At 40.0% G+C, this 20,438-nt stretch overlaps 1 protein-coding gene across 9 annotated transcripts in view; it reads right to left on the reverse strand.

The window, feature by feature from the left end:
- Positions 1–20,438, reverse strand: part of robo2 (roundabout guidance receptor 2) — a 378,100-nt gene that overhangs the window by 413 nt on the left and 357,249 nt on the right. For 6 of the 9 annotated variants that reach the window (XM_023351216.1, XM_023351211.1, XM_023351213.1 and 3 more), the window contains 7 exons: positions 17,490–17,649; positions 16,173–16,436; positions 14,248–14,462; positions 5,650–5,832; positions 5,025–5,183; positions 3,956–4,222; positions 1,128–1,310 (listed from right to left, as the gene is read on the reverse strand). In XM_023351216.1, coding sequence (XP_023206984.1) covers positions 1,128–1,310; positions 3,956–4,222; positions 5,025–5,183; positions 5,650–5,832; positions 14,248–14,462; positions 16,173–16,436; positions 17,490–17,649 — 1,431 coding nt within the window. The remainder of the gene's footprint in view (positions 1–1,127; positions 1,311–3,955; positions 4,223–5,024; positions 5,184–5,649; positions 5,833–14,247; positions 14,463–16,172; positions 16,437–17,489; positions 17,650–20,438) is intronic. The other 3 variants (XM_023351218.1, XM_023351220.1, XM_023351219.1) reach the window with 1 other exon arrangement.

The raw sequence follows: 20,438 nt of genomic DNA on the forward strand, positions 1-20,438 counted from the left end.
ATAAAGACTTCGTACACATGTCACCAGGACTTTACAAAAATGAATCCCTCCGCCATATCTACTAAAAAAATATACATCCTACCCTCAGGATCATTTTCAGAAAAGTTTTCATCCACATGAAGCAACACAAATCCGCCGCTGAGCGTTGCTTTAAACATGGCACACCCACAGGGGGCAGTGTAGCACAAAGCTAAAACCTATGTCAGCCAATCAGATTGCTTCAAAACAACCACAACTTCCCGTTAGGAATTAAACATGGCGGTCGGAGGTTGATTTGTGTCAAAGCAAGTTTGTGGAAAAATTAGCGCTTTATTTGTCTGCATTGCGCGGGACTCTAAGTCTCAGTTTTCCAATGTTCACATGCATATAAACATAAATACAGAGTTTTCTCAAATAACTGTTATTTTTGACGTAAATAACAGTTTGTAGTTGCATTAAACTCAGTTTTCACGTGGATGAAAGGTTAAAACACATAAAAATGGATCTGCCTTCCCAGACACACGACTATGTGTTGACGAGGCCTTAATCTATGAAAACAGCAGTTCAGCGAAAGTCAAATAAAGTTTTTAAACAAAAGATGTCTTAAAGAACAGAGAGCATATCTGGTAGTGGCATCAGCATGCTGTGGGGATCACTTTGTTCAGCAGCAAAAACAGAAGCAAGTGGATCAATGTGAACTTTTATGAAACTATGCAGGCCAAACACTTTTGTTCCACTGTAATATTAACATTTTGTACATTTTTAAATTAACCAAATCCTTAATATACATTTCACTTATACGTATAACTACGTGGTATTTATGTTGAAATGTTGTTCTTACTGTACAGAATGTTATTTTTTTTGTGCTGTTTTTGTGAGTCTTATATTGATTGACTGTTGCCACAGAAATTTCCCCTTTGTGGGACAATAAAAGATATTATTATTATTATTATTATATTCCAAAAATGAATGGCTGTACAGGAGTTTTAGAACTACTGCTATATACGTTTAACACGTAGTATCCAAGCCAGTAAAAAGGAAATGCATGGCAATAAACACTGACTTTATCGTCATAAAAAAACATTTTTATTTTTTATTTTTGTGTAAAGTCATAAAAGAATGCCGCTAACATGGAAACAAGTTCTTACATAACTCTCCATGTCCGTTGGCCCCCAGAAATTCAGCATGCTCCGTAGCGGTCCACTGTTGTGGTTGCCGCGGCCCGTCGGTCTTGCGTGGCCCCGTTGACCCCTTGGAGGAGGCCGTCCCAGAGGAACTGTGGCCCCCGGGGGAGGGGAAGGACGGCTTGCTGTATGGGACACACCCATCCTCTGAAAAACAAAAGGCAGACATTTCAGGTGGGCAGAAAAAAACACAGACAAAAAAGTATTGAATGTCTCAGTTTTTTGTTCTCGATATATTTCTAATAAAACTAATGACAGAAAGGATGTCGGTGACAAACCCCAGCAATCCACAAATTTAATTACAATTAAAAGAAACGTGTCCACAGTTTGTTTTACATGTAATTAAGGGGAGTGAAAACATGAAGTCAGGATCCAGCTGGCTGACGGTTCCTACAGGAGACCTTTTGAAGTTCTCTTATGCTTTTTCACTTCGCATTAAACTTGTCAGTAATTAATTCCTTGTATGATTTTACTTTATCATAGATACATTAGAGTAGAATGTATCTAGAATTGAACTGAATTGTGCTGCTCATGGTGAAGTTGCTCAGTTCTGACTTCTTCTTATTTTACACTTTAGTTCTTTGTTTTTTAGTCCAGGCGTCCCTCTGGCTGTGGATGCTGGTCTGACTTCTTTTTTTTAACAGTTGTCATGTGTAACCATGGCAACACATTATGACTTTTACAAATGGGAGCAGATGATTAGCATGTTGAAAGTTCAAATAAAACCTGAACTGTGACTCTAAATCCCAGAGGAGATTTGTGGGAGAAGGATGAAGTTCAAACCATCTTCCATCCGTCTTGATCTTAGGTTTACATTTAAAGTGGAGCAAATGAAGTGGATTAGCAGAACCTGGTGTCATCCTGGTTATACTACAGTCAAATATCATCTCTGTCCGGTGATTCAGATGTTGGTCTGTCATGACTGTCAACAGCCTTCAGTCAGAGGCCTTTTTAGAGTCGTTGTAAAACTGACTGCTACAGTAGGTGTCTTCCTGCCCAGAGCATCACCATCCACAACAACCATCTGAAGATATTTGGATGATGTAAGTTAAGACATTTAATTCAATTTAATTTAGGATAAATGAAGTTTTTTTTTTTAAAAAACTGAACTGAATTAATTAATAGACAAATGTAACATTTTTGTATGTGTGGACAAATGAATTAGCAAAATATCGACGCAGCAAAACGCTGATGTGGTCGATACTGGAAATGTTTCACAGCTACATGACGCAGGGCGAAAGATAAAGAAAAGCCCCCCATCGGAACGTGACATCTGTAGAGTGGCAGTGCCAGCAAGCGATGCCAGGGCGTGCTGCAGGGATGACCCTCGACCTCTCCTTCCAGTCACCAGATCTATCACGGGGAACAACAATAGAGGGTCCACTGGTTGGAACCGCCCCCCTGCCCCCCCCCCACCGCAGGGCAGCTCAACATTAACCCTCAGCAGTCTCTACCATCACGTGAAATCTCATCAAACTGCTTCCCACTGTTCTGCTAATGACTGTAATGGAGCCCACCCTGACCTCCGATGATTCTCCTGAACATCAGTCAGGACCCTCGCTGACTGTGGCCCCCGTTTGTTGTCTTACACCTATCAGTTTTTTTAAAAAAATCCCTGGCACCAGCAGGACCGGGCAGCGCAGCACGGACAGCGCCAACGATCACACACACACACAAATGCGCAGATGGGGCGCAGAGCGGCAGCCATTACGGTCCGTCTATCGGCTGCTACTCCCTGCTTCGTCACTTGGAGCGGAGCGGGCCGTCACTGGCAACACTTTCAGGGGCAACAGGGGGGGCGGAGGGAGGGGAGACGGGGGAGAATCCTGGAAAGCAGATAAAGTGGCAGACGGCGCAATCTGCTCGCTCAGTCTCGAAGCGGCGTGGAAGCTCGATTTAACACGAGAACTACGAGAACAAACACCGCGCAATCGACGCACAGCTGCGCCCACACCTCACTGTCTTTGTTCTTTTCTTGATTTCACTGGAACATATCCTGGGCACTCTTTCTAAATTCCAGAATTATGAGGTAAATAGAAGATGTATTTTTTATTTTTCCTAAGATGTGGATGTCCAATTGTTAAAATTTCAGTCCATGATAGGGCACTACTTCAACTATTAAAACTCAAAATGTAAATTTTATCTTTAGCTAAAATTATTGCTGACCGATATGGCTTAAAAATAAAAATCTCATACTTTTTCCCACCAGATCCGATTTACTTTTTTTTTTGCTCTCTTTCTTTTTTGAAAAACTGCCTTTTGAAAACAATTTCAAAAGGCAGTTTTTATTTCAATCATCCCTTTCCTGGGCTGTACGCAGGCGAATAAGGGCGAGGCAAAGAGAATGTTTGTCTAATTACGAAAACCTGGTCATAATATTAGTAAATAAAGACACAATGCTAGCAGAAATGTTAGCAGAATATTCTTGTAATAATATGACTTTATTTTCATAATTGAAAAAAAAAAAACATATCCTATGCTGGTCCTAGTATTCCATCAAAGAGTTTACCCAAATTCAATGTCCAGTTAAAAAAAAAGCTGTAAAACAAGATGGCGGCATTGGGCGTGGGCGTCCCAACAGGAAATCTTCAAAACCAAAAATTTGATTCATAAAATCAATTTATAGGCTTATCTAACAGGAAAATACCTGAACTTGCTGACATGTTTATGACGTCTGTTTGACACTGAAGCGCTGCAGCTTTAAACATCATAACTTCACATGTTATGATGTGAAGTTATCATATCATAACTTCAGGAGTTGAGTTTGGAGACGGTCTTGGTTTCCTCTGTACCTGATTTGTGGCACCTGCGGGCATCGTCCGTCCGGTCCATGGAGCCCAGCCGGTCCTGGGCCTGGCGGTGATGTTCCAGAGAGGTTCGCATCTGTCTGTCAATAGAGCTCTTCATGTCGTCTGGCCCACAGAGCGGTCCTGACATGGGCGTGCGCTCCAGAGACGCAGCCTTCCTGTCCGTGGGTGGTGCCATGCTGTTTACGCTGCGGGTCCCCTGGATGCGGCCCTGGCCCTGACAGGGAGGAGGCTCAGGAGGGGGAGGTAGGTCTTTGTAAAGAAAAACCACATGGTGAATCAGATTAACTGACATGCAAACCTTTTGCCTTTTTAGCACCTGTCTCAAATTGGGATTTTATGAGATAAACCAAGACAGGCAGTTCATAATTTTTAATTGAAAGAAGGATGTACAAATATACATCCCTATAATAGAATATTTTCAGAGGTGATGGAAAGATGTATGGAGCTAAACACTTAAGTAAAATCATGAAAGTACAGATCTAGATGGGAATTTGTGAAAAGACCAAAAGATTGGCATTGATGCTCTCTGTCCAAAATAACTGAAACTGAATAATGAATAACTTCACTCAGAAAGATGAGCAAATACATCAGCATTTAGATGAGCAAAGCTGGTGTAGACATGCGCCAAAACAATTGGGACTGTAATGGTGGCAAGTGAAAAATGGTTTTAAAAATTGTTAATCCAGGCGGCTGACTGGATGCCATACTTTTTATATTTATTTTCTATAAAATATAAAAATTTAAAGTACAAAAATAAAAAGTAACATGTTAGTATAGCATTTTAGAATTAGCAAAACTAATGTTTATTATTAGCTGTGCAGGGGATAGTGAAGCTAAATTTTTAGCCAGCAGTGCCTGCAACTGAATGTAAAATATTGATGTTATTCAAGGGATATGTAGTATATCTTTGAATGGAATATTGGAAACAATGCAAGAGCTGAACACTAATTTATATGATGAGTTGGATCTTAAATGTTTTAAAATGTTACAGATGTTTTTTTTTTAAATTTACTGAACCAACTGGATTATGTTTCTGCCGTGTTGGCCTCACCGTCTGCACCAGCGTCTCTCCGGTGAGGTGTTGTGCCTTGACTTCGTGGTTTGCGGGTGGGCCTGGTGGCCCTCTGGTGGCCCAAGCTGTGTGTGCCGACTGTGCTGCCATCTGTTGAAAATGGACTGCTGGGACGGGGCCTGTGGGACAAGCCTTTACCTGCAAACCAACAAATCAGTCAATCCAAATTTATGCTCATAGTGCATAAAAAAAAAACAGACTCCATTAGCCAAAAAGCCGCCCGGTTAATAAAGCCCTGAGGAGCCGCCACCCAGAGAGCAGAGATGGAAGTGATACCATTAAAGACACATGACATCAACTCAAGTTTGGCAAAACTGTTTGAAGAAAACGGTTTTCATTCATTCACAAGTGGAGGATTGAGAGAGAGAGAACAAAAAGGGTAAAAGCTTGCATATTTAACTGGTCTCCCATGTTTTACTTATACAACCCATGGAAGAAAAAAGGAGAATCAAGAGGAGGGCCATGCACAGTCTTTGTGCAGATTCCAAAAAAAGCAGAAAGGCCAAGAAAAAGGCAGAAACCATCAGCCAGCTGATGACAGAGGGAATTATTAGAGGAGAGCGGCTCCACTGCAGCAGTGGGTATCTGGTTTCCACAAACCAACCTCTCTTGCTGAGGCTGGTTCCCTCAAGGCGGTAGCCTGCCTTGTCTGCAGCAGCCACAAGGGCCTGGGCAAAGCTGCAGTGGGTAAAGATGGAGCCATCGGAAGAACTGCCCAGACTGGATCTATGGCTGGAAAAATTACGCTCATCCTCCGAGGCCGAGCCCCACCCATTCACCATGGACCCTGTGGAACACCACAGCTTTCAGTAAGACTGTTTTGGGAGTTCATCATACCATAAGGCAGTCTTGTCCTGGATCTTAAGACTGTTTGAGTTCTTGGTTCTTATGGATCATAGTTTTGGTATTCTGGTTCCTGTCTCTCTTTTTATCTTGAGATTTTCTGTCTTCTTGAGTCATCAATAAATTATGTTCCATTTAGTAATTGTGACTTTTTTATTCCCTCTCCATCTAAATCAATCAACCCGATTGTTCCATTAAGCACCCCTGCTCAATATTTATATTGAGCAGCTTCATCCATTCGTTGTCAGTTCCTTTCAATTCAGTTCCATTGTTGAGTACATTTCAGTTTTCCTCATTTAAGCCTTTGATTGTACATAAAGTCTGCCTTCTGCTCTTCTTCATCTGGTTCACTGTTCCAGATGCTGGCAGGTAAAAGTGAGAAGATTGATTCAAAACATTCATAATATCAATATCATGTCGGTATCAGTATCAGAACAATGCTAGCTAGCATTGTAAGATCTATTCTTTAGTTTCAGATTCCCTCTTGAAATTTTAGCTTATTTTTGTGTTTTAGTGTCTCAACTTAAAAAAAGTTTTATTTCAGTTTGCTCTCAAATTAACATTATTTATGATTTGTTTACTTCAGAAAACTGAGCACAAATAATGTCAGTATGCCATAAAAGTATTTTGTAAATATCTATAAACTTTGTCCAAATTCTGTTCCTCTGTTGGAACAACATATTGAAAAGAAAGAAAACACAGAAACGCATAAACAATAAGAAGTTTGATGATACATCAATCTTAAATGAAAAGTACCTCTACAAACTCTTTGTTCGGCATATCTAAAAAGATAACGCCCTGGGCATTTGCCCATATCATTCATGTCAGAAATCACCACTGTCTGCACCATTAAACATAGCAATTGAGGCAATGCCCTGACGGTAAACAACGTTCAACTATGAACGCTGACCAAAGAGCAACAAGCAAGAAGTAACCAAGCACAAGGCGCTCACCATGACTGTTCTCACCCTCTCTCCCACTGCATGAAATCAGGCAGCACAAAGCTGTAATGTCTCCCATCATGGCAGACATTACAGGTGCCACTTTGAATGAAGACAATCAAAGAGCAATGCTCATAATCTGCATGCTCTTTCGTTCTTGTGTTTCATTTATTTGCTAATTAAATAAATATCAATGTATATATCCATCCATCCATTTTCTAACACCCTAGTGGGTCAGGAGGGGTGCTGGTGTTTATCTCCAGCTAGCGTTCCGGGCGAGAGGCGAGGTCACCCTGACAGGTCGCCACTCTGTCGCAGGGCAACACAGACACAGACAGGACAAACAACCATGCACACACACACTCACACCAGGTGTTACTCCAATAACTAAACATTTTATTTATACCAGGTGAGTCTTTCTCCCTTGAGAATGTGGACTGATTCTGTGCCTATATACAGTATATACTGTACATATATAATTTCAGAAAGGCAATATTTTTCTTGTCTGAAAAAAAACCCCAAATTGGTGTGATATGCTTATTAAGGTAACACTACAGACAGCAGGTTACTAGATCTGAAGAGCAAAATGACAAAAAAGGATTTATTCAACACAACAAGCAAAGTAAACTAAAATTTAGTGGGTCTTTTTCTGTTTTGTTGCATATGTGTATTTATACAAATGAAAATATTAAACGGCAATGATGAATATGAATGTTATTCTCAATAGGTTATGGAGTCAGCTTTGCAAACTTTTTCCCAAATGAATGCAATTTGGCACCTGTCATCATTTTATAATGTCTTTTCAAATGTTTCTGTGAAAACTGTGGAACCTTTATTTTTTACTGTAGGTTCCCATTCCGTCACATTTGTATCCCGGTCCTTGCCTGCTGTGTGCTCAGCTGCTATAACTTTCACAGATATAACATCTGACAGGCTGAACACCTGTACGTAAATCTACGTACATACAGACGCATAATGCTACTGAGTGATCTTAGAAAAATAATATTTCAATCACTACATTTAATCACTTTGTTTCTGCCGCAGGCCGTTTCTGTTCTTGTAAGAGAAAAAAATGTTGTGAAGTCATTTTGTTCTGGCCTGCCCTCTCTCAACTATTACAGACACAAACCTACAAAACACACACAGACACACGCGCACAAAGGAATGCACACAGTGAAGCAGCAGGACTGTCATCAACTGTTTGTGAACTTCTTTTGATAAAGAACAATGCGAGCACCTGTGCGGAGCTTCACAAGCGCCTCAGGTGACGTCTCACTGAACGCTGGATAGAAAGAAACACCTGGTGGTAAGAGGAGAGTTTCATCCTGCTGGTTAAAAATGCAGAGCCACCTGTGGTTAAGCAGTGGGAATATTTTAAGAATCAGCATATAAAAATTCATTTTTTTAAATTCTTGAATGTACTTTAAAGGGTAAATATATTTTGCAGCTACAAAAACTAAAACTATTAAATTTTGTTTTGCATCAATTTAGTTTTCAGATAAGACAATAAATTTTAAAAGGTACTTTTTTTAAAAAAAAAAAAAAACAACAACAAACAAATGAGTATTTGGAGTTAGCTACCTTAAAACAGGAAGCATTTCCATATATGGATACTGACTGGCTTTTCTTTTGCTGACAAAAAGACCTTTTGTAAAGGGAATATGTCAAATGGATAAACAGAGTATTTTTACTACAAAGACTGCCTTGACAGAAAATGTTTTTGAGCTCTAGTGGGGTGCGAGATGCAGGAAGACTTTATTATTGTCTTTATCTTTATAAACAAGTCTCCGGTCACTAGGTGGCAGCAGTGTTGAAATGAATCAACCGGCTGCCTGTTGAAACCACTAGAAGAAGTAGCCTGTACAAGGCACACTGGTACAGAGCTGATGGAGGAGGATACAAGAGCGGGAAACAAAATGGAAGCATTGGTTAGTAACGCAAGTATGATGGAGTATTAGAGCCAGACCAAGAGAAGTAGTTTTTTATATATACAAAAATAACGTTATAATATGAAAAAAGCTATACTATTGGCAGAAGTAGTAATATTAATAAGAAAAAAAAGCTTTGACATGACCAGCTTAGCCAGTCTGTGGTTCTAAGGTTGAAAAGGATTCAGCATCTTAAACAATAGTTTCAAAGTCCTGCGGCTGATAATAATTTGATGCTAATGTGTTAGAAGTATTTCCTTATTTGTAAAACTGATAACTATAACCTCAGAAGATGCTCAATATTCCTCATTTTAACACAACTTGGTTCTTGTATTTTTACAACTTCATTCTCATATTAAAAACAACAACAAAAACCTCGTAGTCTGGTCCTAGCCACTTAAAATTGAAGTTGTAGCTGATATTTAAAAAAAATCTGTTGATAGACTGACTAAATGATAGAGCCAATGGTTGGTACAGATAAATGATTAAATATGATGACGTTCTCAATAGTATTTTAATTCGGGGAGAAGTGAAAAATGCATGATCCCTTAGAGGAGTATGAGAAAATAATGGAGAAAGACTTTTGTAAAACGACGAATTTCTAATCTGCAAAATATATGTATATATTTGCAACATTTTTCTCATAAAGATTATGAAACAGTTGAAATCTACAATTTAAGAGAAGTGATGTGATATGTAAATTTTTTTTTTAATTATTTTAACTGTGAAACCTTTTGTGTTGTATTAGTTGCTTGTTGGCCAGGACTCCCTTGAAGAGGTTTTTAATTTCAACTGGCTTTCATCCTGGCAAAATGAAGGTTAAATAAAATGAAACAAAACCAACCCAAAGCTAAGGGATGAAGACACAACTCAGTTCACACCACAGCTACAGTCAACAGTTGGAGCAGGGAGTCCGCAGCCAGACCATTAAGACGTCTATGGAGGCTGTGGGCAACACAACCTGATTAGCATTAATCCAGTACAAAACTTTTGATGGTTTAAAGCAGATCCCATGACATCAATAACCGCTCTGTCCAAAGAATCCCCCTGCGTGTTCAGCCATCATAATTAACCCCACAAAAACTAAACAAACATGGATTTAATCAGTAGTTGGCAAAAAGTTTTACATCTAGTCAAACCGGGTCAAAAAGGCACACAGGGAAGATGCATATACACTGTCCAACTCATGACCGCTGGATTATATGCATCCTACTGTATTTCTTTGTGCCTTGATTTTTTTCCCCCCATACACATAAAAAGCTGGGCCAGCAACTTTAAATATAAAAGTATCTGTCTGCCAATAAAAATATGGCACTTTGGCGGGCAGAGACACGGAGAACAGTCGGCTAATGTGACAGCTTTCAGTGGAAATGGTTTGGCAGACTTTGCCTGAGTGGCACGGTCCCAAAGAGCTCACTCACACACTCCCATCTCTTTCCTCACACACCGCAACGCCACGGAACAGGCTGCTTTAACAGAGAACTGGGATGGTTCCAGGGTAAAGGTGGCCGAGGCGGCAACTGGGACGATTGTTGGACCAATTAAAAGGTCAGTATGACAAACAAAAAAACCTCACAAGAGTGGCAACAGACGAACGCTGAAGCGAACACAACTCGCACAACAATCCAATGCCTCTTGCTCCCCTGGATTGTACTAGCCTTTGAAATAACATGTAACACTTCTGAAATTGGGCAGAAAATTATGACTGTGGTTTATGTATCCAGACACGCTGGGGAAATCCCCCCTCAAAGTTTTCCAACTTCCCCCACCGTCTGCAGGCCTCCTTCATTTAAAAAGAGACTGCTGCTACTTCGCTGGATGTGACTTCGGGGAATTGCACTTTCGGCAGCAAAAGTTGCAACAGCTTTCCACTTTGATTGCAGGAAAATTCACTCAGAATTATTGGGAGACTTCTGCACAGGCTCGCAAAAGGTTGTGCATCTACTGACATGACCCATTTCTCTTTTTTTGTGCAGCCGCGACTGAAATCAGAGGGAGTAACCGCTTCGAGCACTCTGTCTATCCTCTCTCTATTTTCTTTGAATTTCTTTCTTAAGAGTTTTTTTCTCTAAGAAAGAAAGACAGAAATTCCACTGGGCCCAATCCTCCCACAAAGAATAGAGAGGATAATGAAGTATTGGCAGTGCCAGCCAAAGCACTGAGGCTTCCAAGTCCTCCAGCTCAGCTAAGGGAGCACTGCCTCAGCAAATCACCTCACAGAGCAACTTTTCAGCCACACTTACATCCACTCTCTACAGAAGAAAACCTCTTCTAATCTCTGAAACATCAGGCCCATCAAACTGTGATCATTCCAGTTTAATTAGATCAGAGTTCCATTACGCTTACTCTTTACTCTTTGATGTAGGAAATCTACACGGCTCTGTCAAATTGCCACTGTGTCGTAACAGAAAGATTTGAGACCAAGGTAAGTGATTTTAGAGGGTTATACCTTGTGATAGAAAATATATATATATATATATTTAGCTCAGCTGTGCTAGTAGGGTTTTCCTGACTTTGCATTCTTTATCTAATGGAGACAAATAGAGTCATTTGCAGAGAGGCAATTTAAAGTATCAAAATCTCCTTTGCCAAAGGTATCTGTCAAGAGAAGGGTACCTAAAAAAGCCGAAGGATAACATTTCTCTGCATCTCATTCATGCATAGATTAAAGTCAATATAATACTGGCTTCACCTGAAGAAAAGTGAGATTTTGGATCTGCTCCGTTCATAACGAAAATTGACAGAAAATCTTTGACTGTTTGGAGTTTATATCATGTTTTATAACATAATGCTATTCCCTCTTGTGTCCTTCAAACACATACTGCTCCTACAGTGTTGGTTTGATTCTTTTTATGCACGTTTGAGGATGTCTATACATATTTCCTTGAATCTCCCATGGCAACCATTCGAGAGTGCCTAAACTACCAGGCTGTTGCCTGGTAGTTTAGGCATACACAAATACACATATCACATTAAATGGAAAAGGTCACAAGAATTGTAACGGACGTGCATAATTTTTTTTCTTCCTGCATTTAGGAAAAAAATGCAGGAAAGACTGTATTCTTGCATTTAATGTTGCCGTTAATGTTTCAAACCACAGCTTTTACTATCTGTCATTTTATCATATCTCAAATGAGAGCAATGGGCCGAAATATCCTCTCTCTCTCTCTCTTAAAAAATAAGTCAGCCAACTCCTTATGCGCTCCATGCACCGACAGAGAAAGGCCAGTAAACACTGCATGGTTTGGGGGCAGTAAAACTCCGGCCGTGTCCCTCATGCCTCTAAAACTGATTTATGACGACGGAAACCGTAATCTGCATGTCGTTAAGAGGGAAAATGATTCCCTCTGACGAGCAGCTGCCTCTACCTGCGGTCCGGTGAAAGGACGCAGCTCCTCGCGGGGCTTTATGGAACAGTAATCGCCCACAACAGTCTCTCCAGTTTTACAACTCTTGCATTACACGACCTGTACAAAAACCAAGTAATACCTTTTATCTCACTGGCTTAAGAAAGAAATGCTTCTCCAATACCCAAAACAACTTGAGGACTTACATTGATCAGCTAAAGATAGGCTCTATGAGCTCAGAGCACAGTAAAAACACATCGCCTGAGAAGAGACACTGCTTGAGGAAAAGAAAAAAAAGAAAGAAAAAAAACCCCTGAGGAGATGGAAGATATTTTCCAAAGCTTCAGTGAGGACACTTGATTTACTAGCCTTTGGTGTAACATTATGAAAACAGAACTATTTCCATATTACTGAAACAATGTCAAATCTATCAAGCAACACCTGACAGGAGCCTCGCTCCTGTCCTCCCTCGCTCGCCGAGCATCAAAACGGCGGCAGCGATAAATCTCGGCGGTGTTCTCCTATCTGTCCTCTCTCCTTTCTGCTCACCCTGGAGCCGGGACCGATGGGCTCAGAAGCACACGAGTGGGGAGATAAGGAGAAATATCGCTGTCTTCATAGCAATACAGGGGAGAAGAAATGCTGCACAAATGAGCACGGTCACTGCAGCAGCATATGTCAAAACAAACGTGCTGTTCCATCATCCCTTGGAAAGTCACGTTTTAGCATTCAGGCCTGCTATTTCTGCTATGCCCATTTTAACAAATTTGATTTGATCAGTGTGGAATTAAGTTTGAGTTTATTTATGTGAGAGGGACATACGCGACAATAAGCTTTAAAGCTGCAGTATGCGACTTTTATAAACAACATGTTTATTTTTTACATATTTGTTAAATCTGTTACGGTGTTGAGATAGGAAACCATGAGGCAGATAATGTGTGAAAAAATGTAGCCTCCTTCTTGTGGTCCTACTGCTATCTGCAGAACTGCACCCCTCCTGGTCAGAAGCAACCAATCAGAGCCAGGTCTTAGTGTTGTCAATCGTGTTTGTGTAGATGCTCTTTAATGTGCTAAATTTGGAGAAACAACTCAACAATCCAGGAAATTATTTATATACTGTATATATACATATAATACATTTATCAAATAATGAGACAATTCTGACTGTAAACATTTCAACAATATTTTCTGCTTCTAACTCATTTGGCCTTGATAGTGAGATGCAACAAACCCATGAGAGGCCTTCCCACACGCCCTGCTTCATAATCCACCCTGCTGTCAACCATATGATGTTTTCAATCATTTTACCCTGATCCATATATGAAGTTTGACAGCAGATGCTGTATAAGTTGGTCTCAGTGTAAAAACATAATTTGAATCCAGAAGAATTGCCCCTTTAAATAATAAATGTAACTGAAATGGTGCTCTTTGTTTCTCATCATTCTAGTTCCATTACAATGAAAGTTGCACCATATGTGTAAAAGCAGCACATAAAGATGCATCTAAACTGATCATTTCATTTTGTTTCCTTCCAGTTTGTTTATTAGCTCCATTGAGCTCTTTAGCGCCCCCTTATAGTGGAACAGTGCTTTCCATCAGTGGAGGATAGTGACCTTCTGTCTGAACCCAGCCAGCAGACCAGAACCCGGTTCTGCAGTGATGTGCCCTTCATCCACCTCTCCCCTTCAATCCATCCCCGGCAGAGGGCTGTAAAAGTTTTCACTGAATTGTAAAAAATGTTAATGTTGCCACTGGTCTGGAATCAAATATGCTGCACATGAAATGTATTTGAAATCTCATTGGGGAGATACGGGTGGCGCTGGCTCTGGACTTGGGTGCCAGTTAAATCACGTCCATTCCCCCCGTCCTCTCCTGTTTTCCTCTTTCCTGTCACATCCCCTCTCACTATCCTCTTTAAAATTCATGGACTTTCTTATCTCTATTTTAGAAATAATAATTGTAATTCCCAACAGTCCTCCAGAAGTGCTTAAAAATTGGACACGGCTACACCAGTAAGCAAATTCATGTAAAAAAAAAGACCCAAAAAAGACCAACAGCAGGACTCTAGAACAAGTTGTAATGACATTAAAAAGCAAGAATATTCTTCCTAACTAATAATATTTTGTGATGGTAACCAACCTACCTGTTAAAGAGCTGTCCAGGTTGTCCATGCTAGACCCTGGTGTGTGCTCGATACCACGGGGATGCCTGGCTCCGTAGCCCTCATCCTCGTCCTCGTCTTCCTCTTCCTCCTCCTCGTCTTGCAGGTCAGTCTCCAGGTCGGAAACCATTGTGCTCGACACATAGCCCACTGGCGGAGCTGGTGCCAGGGGAGGAAGAGAGCCTCCCTGCATGTGCCTGAGAAGGGAAACTTCATAGATTAGGTGAATACAGCGGAGTACAAAAATTCTGCGATTCTGGTGCAAAAAGCGAGACGTAAAGTTTTTGTTCGAGGCTTGCCTCATATCAATGGTTGAACGACTTTAGACAAATCCACTAATTCCAAAGGTCAGCTTGCATGCTAACACAATGACCTGGTGGTTGCATGCATGGATGATACCAAGGCATCTTTCTCGGGGGCCTGTCGACACATGGCTGTCACCTTAGTGGCTGACAGCCGCATTTGTTAAAGGGAGTGCAAAGTGTTTGACGCGGTTTGCAGTGGGAATTGGTTGTAATTACTGGCCCTCTGGTGTTGTCAGAGATGCTCTCTAACCAACATAGTCATTACTGGGTAACATGACATCTTCTTCCTGACAAGGCATCCCTGATTCCCCCACCCCCCACATCACAGCCCGCTTCACGATTATGAATGAATGCCAGGCTCTGGTTCTCTCGGCGTCGATGACAGAATGAAGCATGGCCTTCATCTGACTTGCATGAGCACAACAACAATGGAATGCAGAATGTATGTGTGTAGGGGAAGTAAACTACCATGGGCATGAAATTGTGTCTGTTGGAGTAAGCAAAATGTAGTTGTTGCTTAGAGTGGTAGCATGGGCCTATTAAAGTTGAATGATTAATGGGTTTGTATCCATGGCACACAGAGTTCACGTGTGGAAAAACAGCAGAACAAAAATAAAACTTGCAACAACAAGCAATCAGAATCTGCACGACACCATTTTGAGAGTAAATTCCCTGTTACAATTGCCAAAAAATATCACGAGGTTACCTAAATATATTCACTAGCCAGTTAACTAACTAACTGTGATCCTGTGTAGCTAGATAGCTAGCTGAAAATGAAGTCAAAGACTTTATTTTCCCCAAAATAGAGCTAAATCATAATAGTCAAACTTATTTTCAGATAAGTTACATCTGAATGAGTTATCTAGAAAGCTAGCAAAGTGTCTATAATGTTAGGTAGTTGCATCAAGGACTTTTTCCTTCCTAAAACAAAATCTAACTAACATTTAAAAATTTTGTTTTTAGATAAAGTATCCTCAATTTATAAATAAATTATCTACAGTAGGTTATATCATAATAACTTGGCCAGCTAGCCAACTAGCTAGCTAGACAAAGTGATTTGCAGGCTAATATAAAAAGTACTTTTGCAATATTTCTTATATTTTTTACTTCAAATGACTAAGACCCTCATGTAATCTAAATAGGTGATCTTGGATCTTTGTTGTTAAAACATAAAGTTTAGAATGCAAAATAAATAAAAAAATTCAAGTGTTATATTCACACATTAATATAAAAGCTTTGCAATGAGATGAATGTAGGATCTTGTAACATTTTGTTGCTAGCCACTAGAAACAAAATGCAATTTCTTGCAACATTTTTTGGTAAATCTGTGAAACAACATTCCAAATATAAAATAGATGATACGTCCTGTAGCCTGTTTTCTTGGATTTTTTTCTTATTCCTTAAGAGAATTTTTTTTTTACTCAATTAAAAAAAAAGCTGCAGAATATCTGTCAAGGTCAGGTATATGAATGGTACTGAAAATTACTTTAAAAAAACCCCAGTAGGTCCAAAGAGCGACTCTGGAATACGTTTAGGAGGTCTAGAAAACATTTGATGACATCAATTCAGCACAGTACCGTAGGCCAGTGCATTCAAATGTACCATGTCTGTTTAGCCATGTCCAGTTGGTATGCTCTGGTCAGTTCATCCAGGTGGGCCTGGAGCATGGGCTGCATCTCATCCCGGGGAGACGGGGTGAGGGTGGCTGTGGACTGCTGTCCAAAAGAGACGGCAGCCGGTGAGGAGGCCACTCCTCGGATGGGTGGTGTGGGAACCCTTTCCTCCTCTTCTTCCAGCTCATCTTCCATGCCTTGATGAAGGTACGTCTGCACAGGCATGGGTGGGCCCCAGGTGTCATTCTCATACCTGTGGTAAGACCGGAAATCACCCAGCTAAGAGATTTGTTTTTTTTTTTTTTTAAATTAATCCACGGAAAGCATTTTCTGATTACAAGAGAACAATCTCTGCACAAACATGAACCTCTGTGACCTTGTCCAAGTTAAGAAGGGGTTTGTTATACGACTGGCTTGAGTAAAATTATAGTGCTTGTCAGGCTTCATTTCCTCATAGCTGTGCTTATACGTGATGTAATAATACAAGCCATAAAGAAAAATGTTCATTAAAGAAATTTGTCGGCGCACACGCCATAGGACATAACAGGTTTAATCTGCTGCCATTAAAAGCAGCCTCAGATTTACAGTGGAGGAGACTCTTCATTTGCCAGATAGCCTATTAAATCAGATGACTCCCAGATTGGAAATGGAGGTTAGAGGACGCAGCACCTCATGCACCAAAAAAGAGGGACACTTTGAACCAGTTAAATTAGCTTTTGTTAGTTTAAAGTGAAATCTGTTTGAGGTGCCTGGATACACTTGGAACTAATTTAAACGTCTAAAAGCAACAGCTTCCTTCAGCTGTCTGTTTTATACTCTAAATATGTACAGTGCAGTACTGTCATCATGCAGGCATGTTACAGAGATCTGTTTCAATTTCAGCAAGGTATTGTCAGGAGACATTATGCTAACAGTTGCTGTAAATTCTACACCCTTGATCCCAATAAACTTGCTATTCAGAACGGAAGCACGTCAACAGAGGCACAGAACCTCCTCGTGGTAGTAGGTCTGTTTAACAAAATACCCTTCATGTTATGTTTAGTCCTGGGTTTCGCTGTTTTCAATTCTCCAACACTGATGGGAAGATAAGAAACAGTGCAACTGCAGCTTAAGACACAATTGCAATGAAATTAAAATGGTCGCTAATTAGGATCCATTAAAATAAACGGCAATTAGTCATTATTCATGACGCAAACACTTGAACACTTGGTTTTGATGTGAAACTTGCCCTAAAAAACATGTTTGTTTTTTTTTGGTCAACTGAAAACGTATTTTCTGTATCTACCGGCGCTGTTTGCACGCTTACCCTCCGCCGTCATGGTGCTCGATGGGATACAAGTCCATCTCTGTGCCGGGTAGAGGGTGAATCGGGGGAGGGGGCAGCGGAACATTGGCCCAGTTGGAGCCATTAGCTTTAGGAGGTTTAGATCCAGCCTTGGTTTTCTTCTTCTTTCCTCCTTTTCCACCTGCATGAAGGAGACCATTCATTTAACCGACATAGTCACTGAAAATTACATTTTATTAGAAAATCTATTGAAACGTGACAAATAGGTGGGGGAGGCAGTGTAAATAACAGTAGATGCTTTTGCTGTGTGACATGTATTCTAAAAAAAACAACAAAAAAACAACTCAATTTGGTGCAAACATGCTGCTTAGATTACAAATCCATTTGCACTCACTTTCAGCGTACCGCTGGAAAGTCGTACACAATTTCAAACACAAGATTTCAATGGGCTCTCCGCCTGTCTCCGCTTACACAGAAAAGCTCAAGGCCGCCTGATGAAGGATGAAAAGCATGCTCCTATTGATTGATTGGCTGAAAAGCCTCAAATCTCCATAGAAACAGAAGAGAACGGCAGTTAATGCGGCAGAGGCAGACCTTTGTGCTCCACCCATCCCTCAGTGTCCCCTTTAACACCAGGCTTTGGGTCCCCACAATGAAATATCTCACTTCACAGCATCATTATAATGAATGGCTTGTGTAGTGTCAGTGTGTCCCTAATGGAATTCACTGAGAGTCTATTACTACTTTCATTTCTTTTATTACACCGGAGAGCTGCTAACCCCATCTATTTCCACTCATAACCCTCCAACACCAAATTCTCCACTGTCACATCCATCTTTATAAATCTGCCAGCCAGGTCAATACCAAGTTTTATACGATTTGGTCACATCACAAGCAACGCTTTTATTTTCTTTGGAAGATATTTGACTTTAATCTTGGATCTAGTTTTAGGTTCATATATGCACAGCATAAAAAGATTCCAAAAGGCTAAACTATACTGGGGGTTGTTTATTTCTTGCTACCATTACAGCATGTTACGGTTTTTGAACATTTTTATGTGCTGGGATTTTCTATATCTCATCTAACAGATTCAATCGTAGTTACATTACTTCTTTTTGAAACAGTTTTACCTTGGCTATTTTCTATGACTGTAAGTTGTATTACTACTTATTGTGTCTTTGTTTCCTGTTATGGTAATTTTGTTTTTAACTTGAAGCCCTGTTGAAGAATTTGTTACTATTGATTCTGTCTATTTATCCCCCTCTCTGCTTTAAGAAATAGAATCTCTTAACAATCTTGAGGTCCTTCATTTTTATGTGACAAATTGCAATATTCAAATATTCAAAATGTGAAAATATTGATACCTATCACATTTTTCAGAGTGAAAAAACATTTTTTTTTTTGGTAATTTCTCTCACTGTGGTTGACTGGAACCTTAAAGCCTTGGAAATGACATTGACCCTGACATTGTGGTCTGTTCTTGAGTTTCTGTTTTGATTCTACAGGTCAAGCTGTAATCAGGACCGGCTGTGGCCAGTGAACTTGAACTCACCTTTTTGCTCATGATTTACAAAGAGGATTAATCCCCCCTGAGCCTCTGGTCTGCTATTGTAATTAGTTAAAATGATACTAAAAATTAGATGCAAGAAATAAATAAAAAAAATCTGTAAATGTAAAATACTTTTATTGTATGTACTGGATTTTCAGTCGCAATATCATTTAGGCTTATCTCAAGTTGAACACAGCATTCAACTTCTGTAGCTTGGTTCTCCAAGTCAAATCGATAGAAAATTGTACATTTTATTTCTTTAATGCTGGGGAAATTCTAAGGAATGATTGCGAGGGATGATATGAAAAAAAAAGAACCTGAATTGTTTGATTCAATCGTTTCAGCTGAGGACATGTTAAGTGATCGGCTCAGTGCAAGAGGGGGGAAGAAAGTCTGTAAAGACGAACAGTGAGGCTGCCAGGCCCAAAGTTAGGAGGTCCGCCAGCAGCAGCACTGCTCCAGCCTGCTGACTGGAATAATTTGAGATTTTATAACATAAAAAGAAAAATTGGTGTCCAAGTTTTATTACTTGATGCAAGCATTTACAGTAGATGAAACTGAGAGAATAAAAAGTGCTGCTCATGCTGGCTGCAACCTTTCCAATAAGATGGTTCATCTACAGAGACATCAAGAGGGGTAGTATGTGTTGTGAGGACTAAAAAAAGTAGAAAGTGTAGAAATAATTTAAATTCCCACTGATTTTAAATGTGACCTCACTGAAAGAGCAGACAGTGCAAAATCTGAAGCTAAAGATATGCAGCCAAATGTGATAAGAAAGAATCCCCCAAAAAGTAAATCATAGTTTGGACCTATGTACTTATCCGTACTTATCTGTAAGTACATGTTTTTACTTGCACTTAAGTGAAAATATGTAATCTAATCAAAAAAATAAAATAAAAAGTGGAGGTGAGTGAAGGAAAAGGACAGACTTCTTGATGGGTATTCATAGGGCTGATACTTTGACGTTTAATTTAGAATAATAAATTACATAGAATTTAACCCGCTTAAAATTGTCAATGCAATTAACTGCAACTTTTTTTTTTACATACAAAAGACTTGAGCTGGAACCTTTGTATTTACCCGTTCACAGAACACCTGTAAATGTGTAACACAAGAGACGTCCGCAAACAACAGCGATGGACGACAAAGCCTCTTCTCTTGGCTAACTGGAGGTTAATTTCTACTTCAAAAACCGATTTGGTGGGATGCTGGGAAATGACTACTGTGTTCAAGTTGTGCTAAAAGGAGTTAGCTTATTAGCGAAGCTACTCAAGTCTAAGCTATTATTTCAATGCTAAACATGTTGCAGCAGAACAGACATCCCCAGCGCTAACGTAAGCATCCGCAGTCCACATTTCTAAAGAAGTTCCACAAATGATCAGGAGTCCTGAAACATTGGAAACTGAATTGGTATAATAGCA

Source organism: Xiphophorus maculatus, chromosome 18 (assembly GCF_002775205.1).
Source record: "Xiphophorus maculatus strain JP 163 A chromosome 18, X_maculatus-5.0-male, whole genome shotgun sequence".
Lineage (NCBI taxonomy): Eukaryota > Metazoa > Chordata > Actinopteri > Cyprinodontiformes > Poeciliidae > Xiphophorus > Xiphophorus maculatus.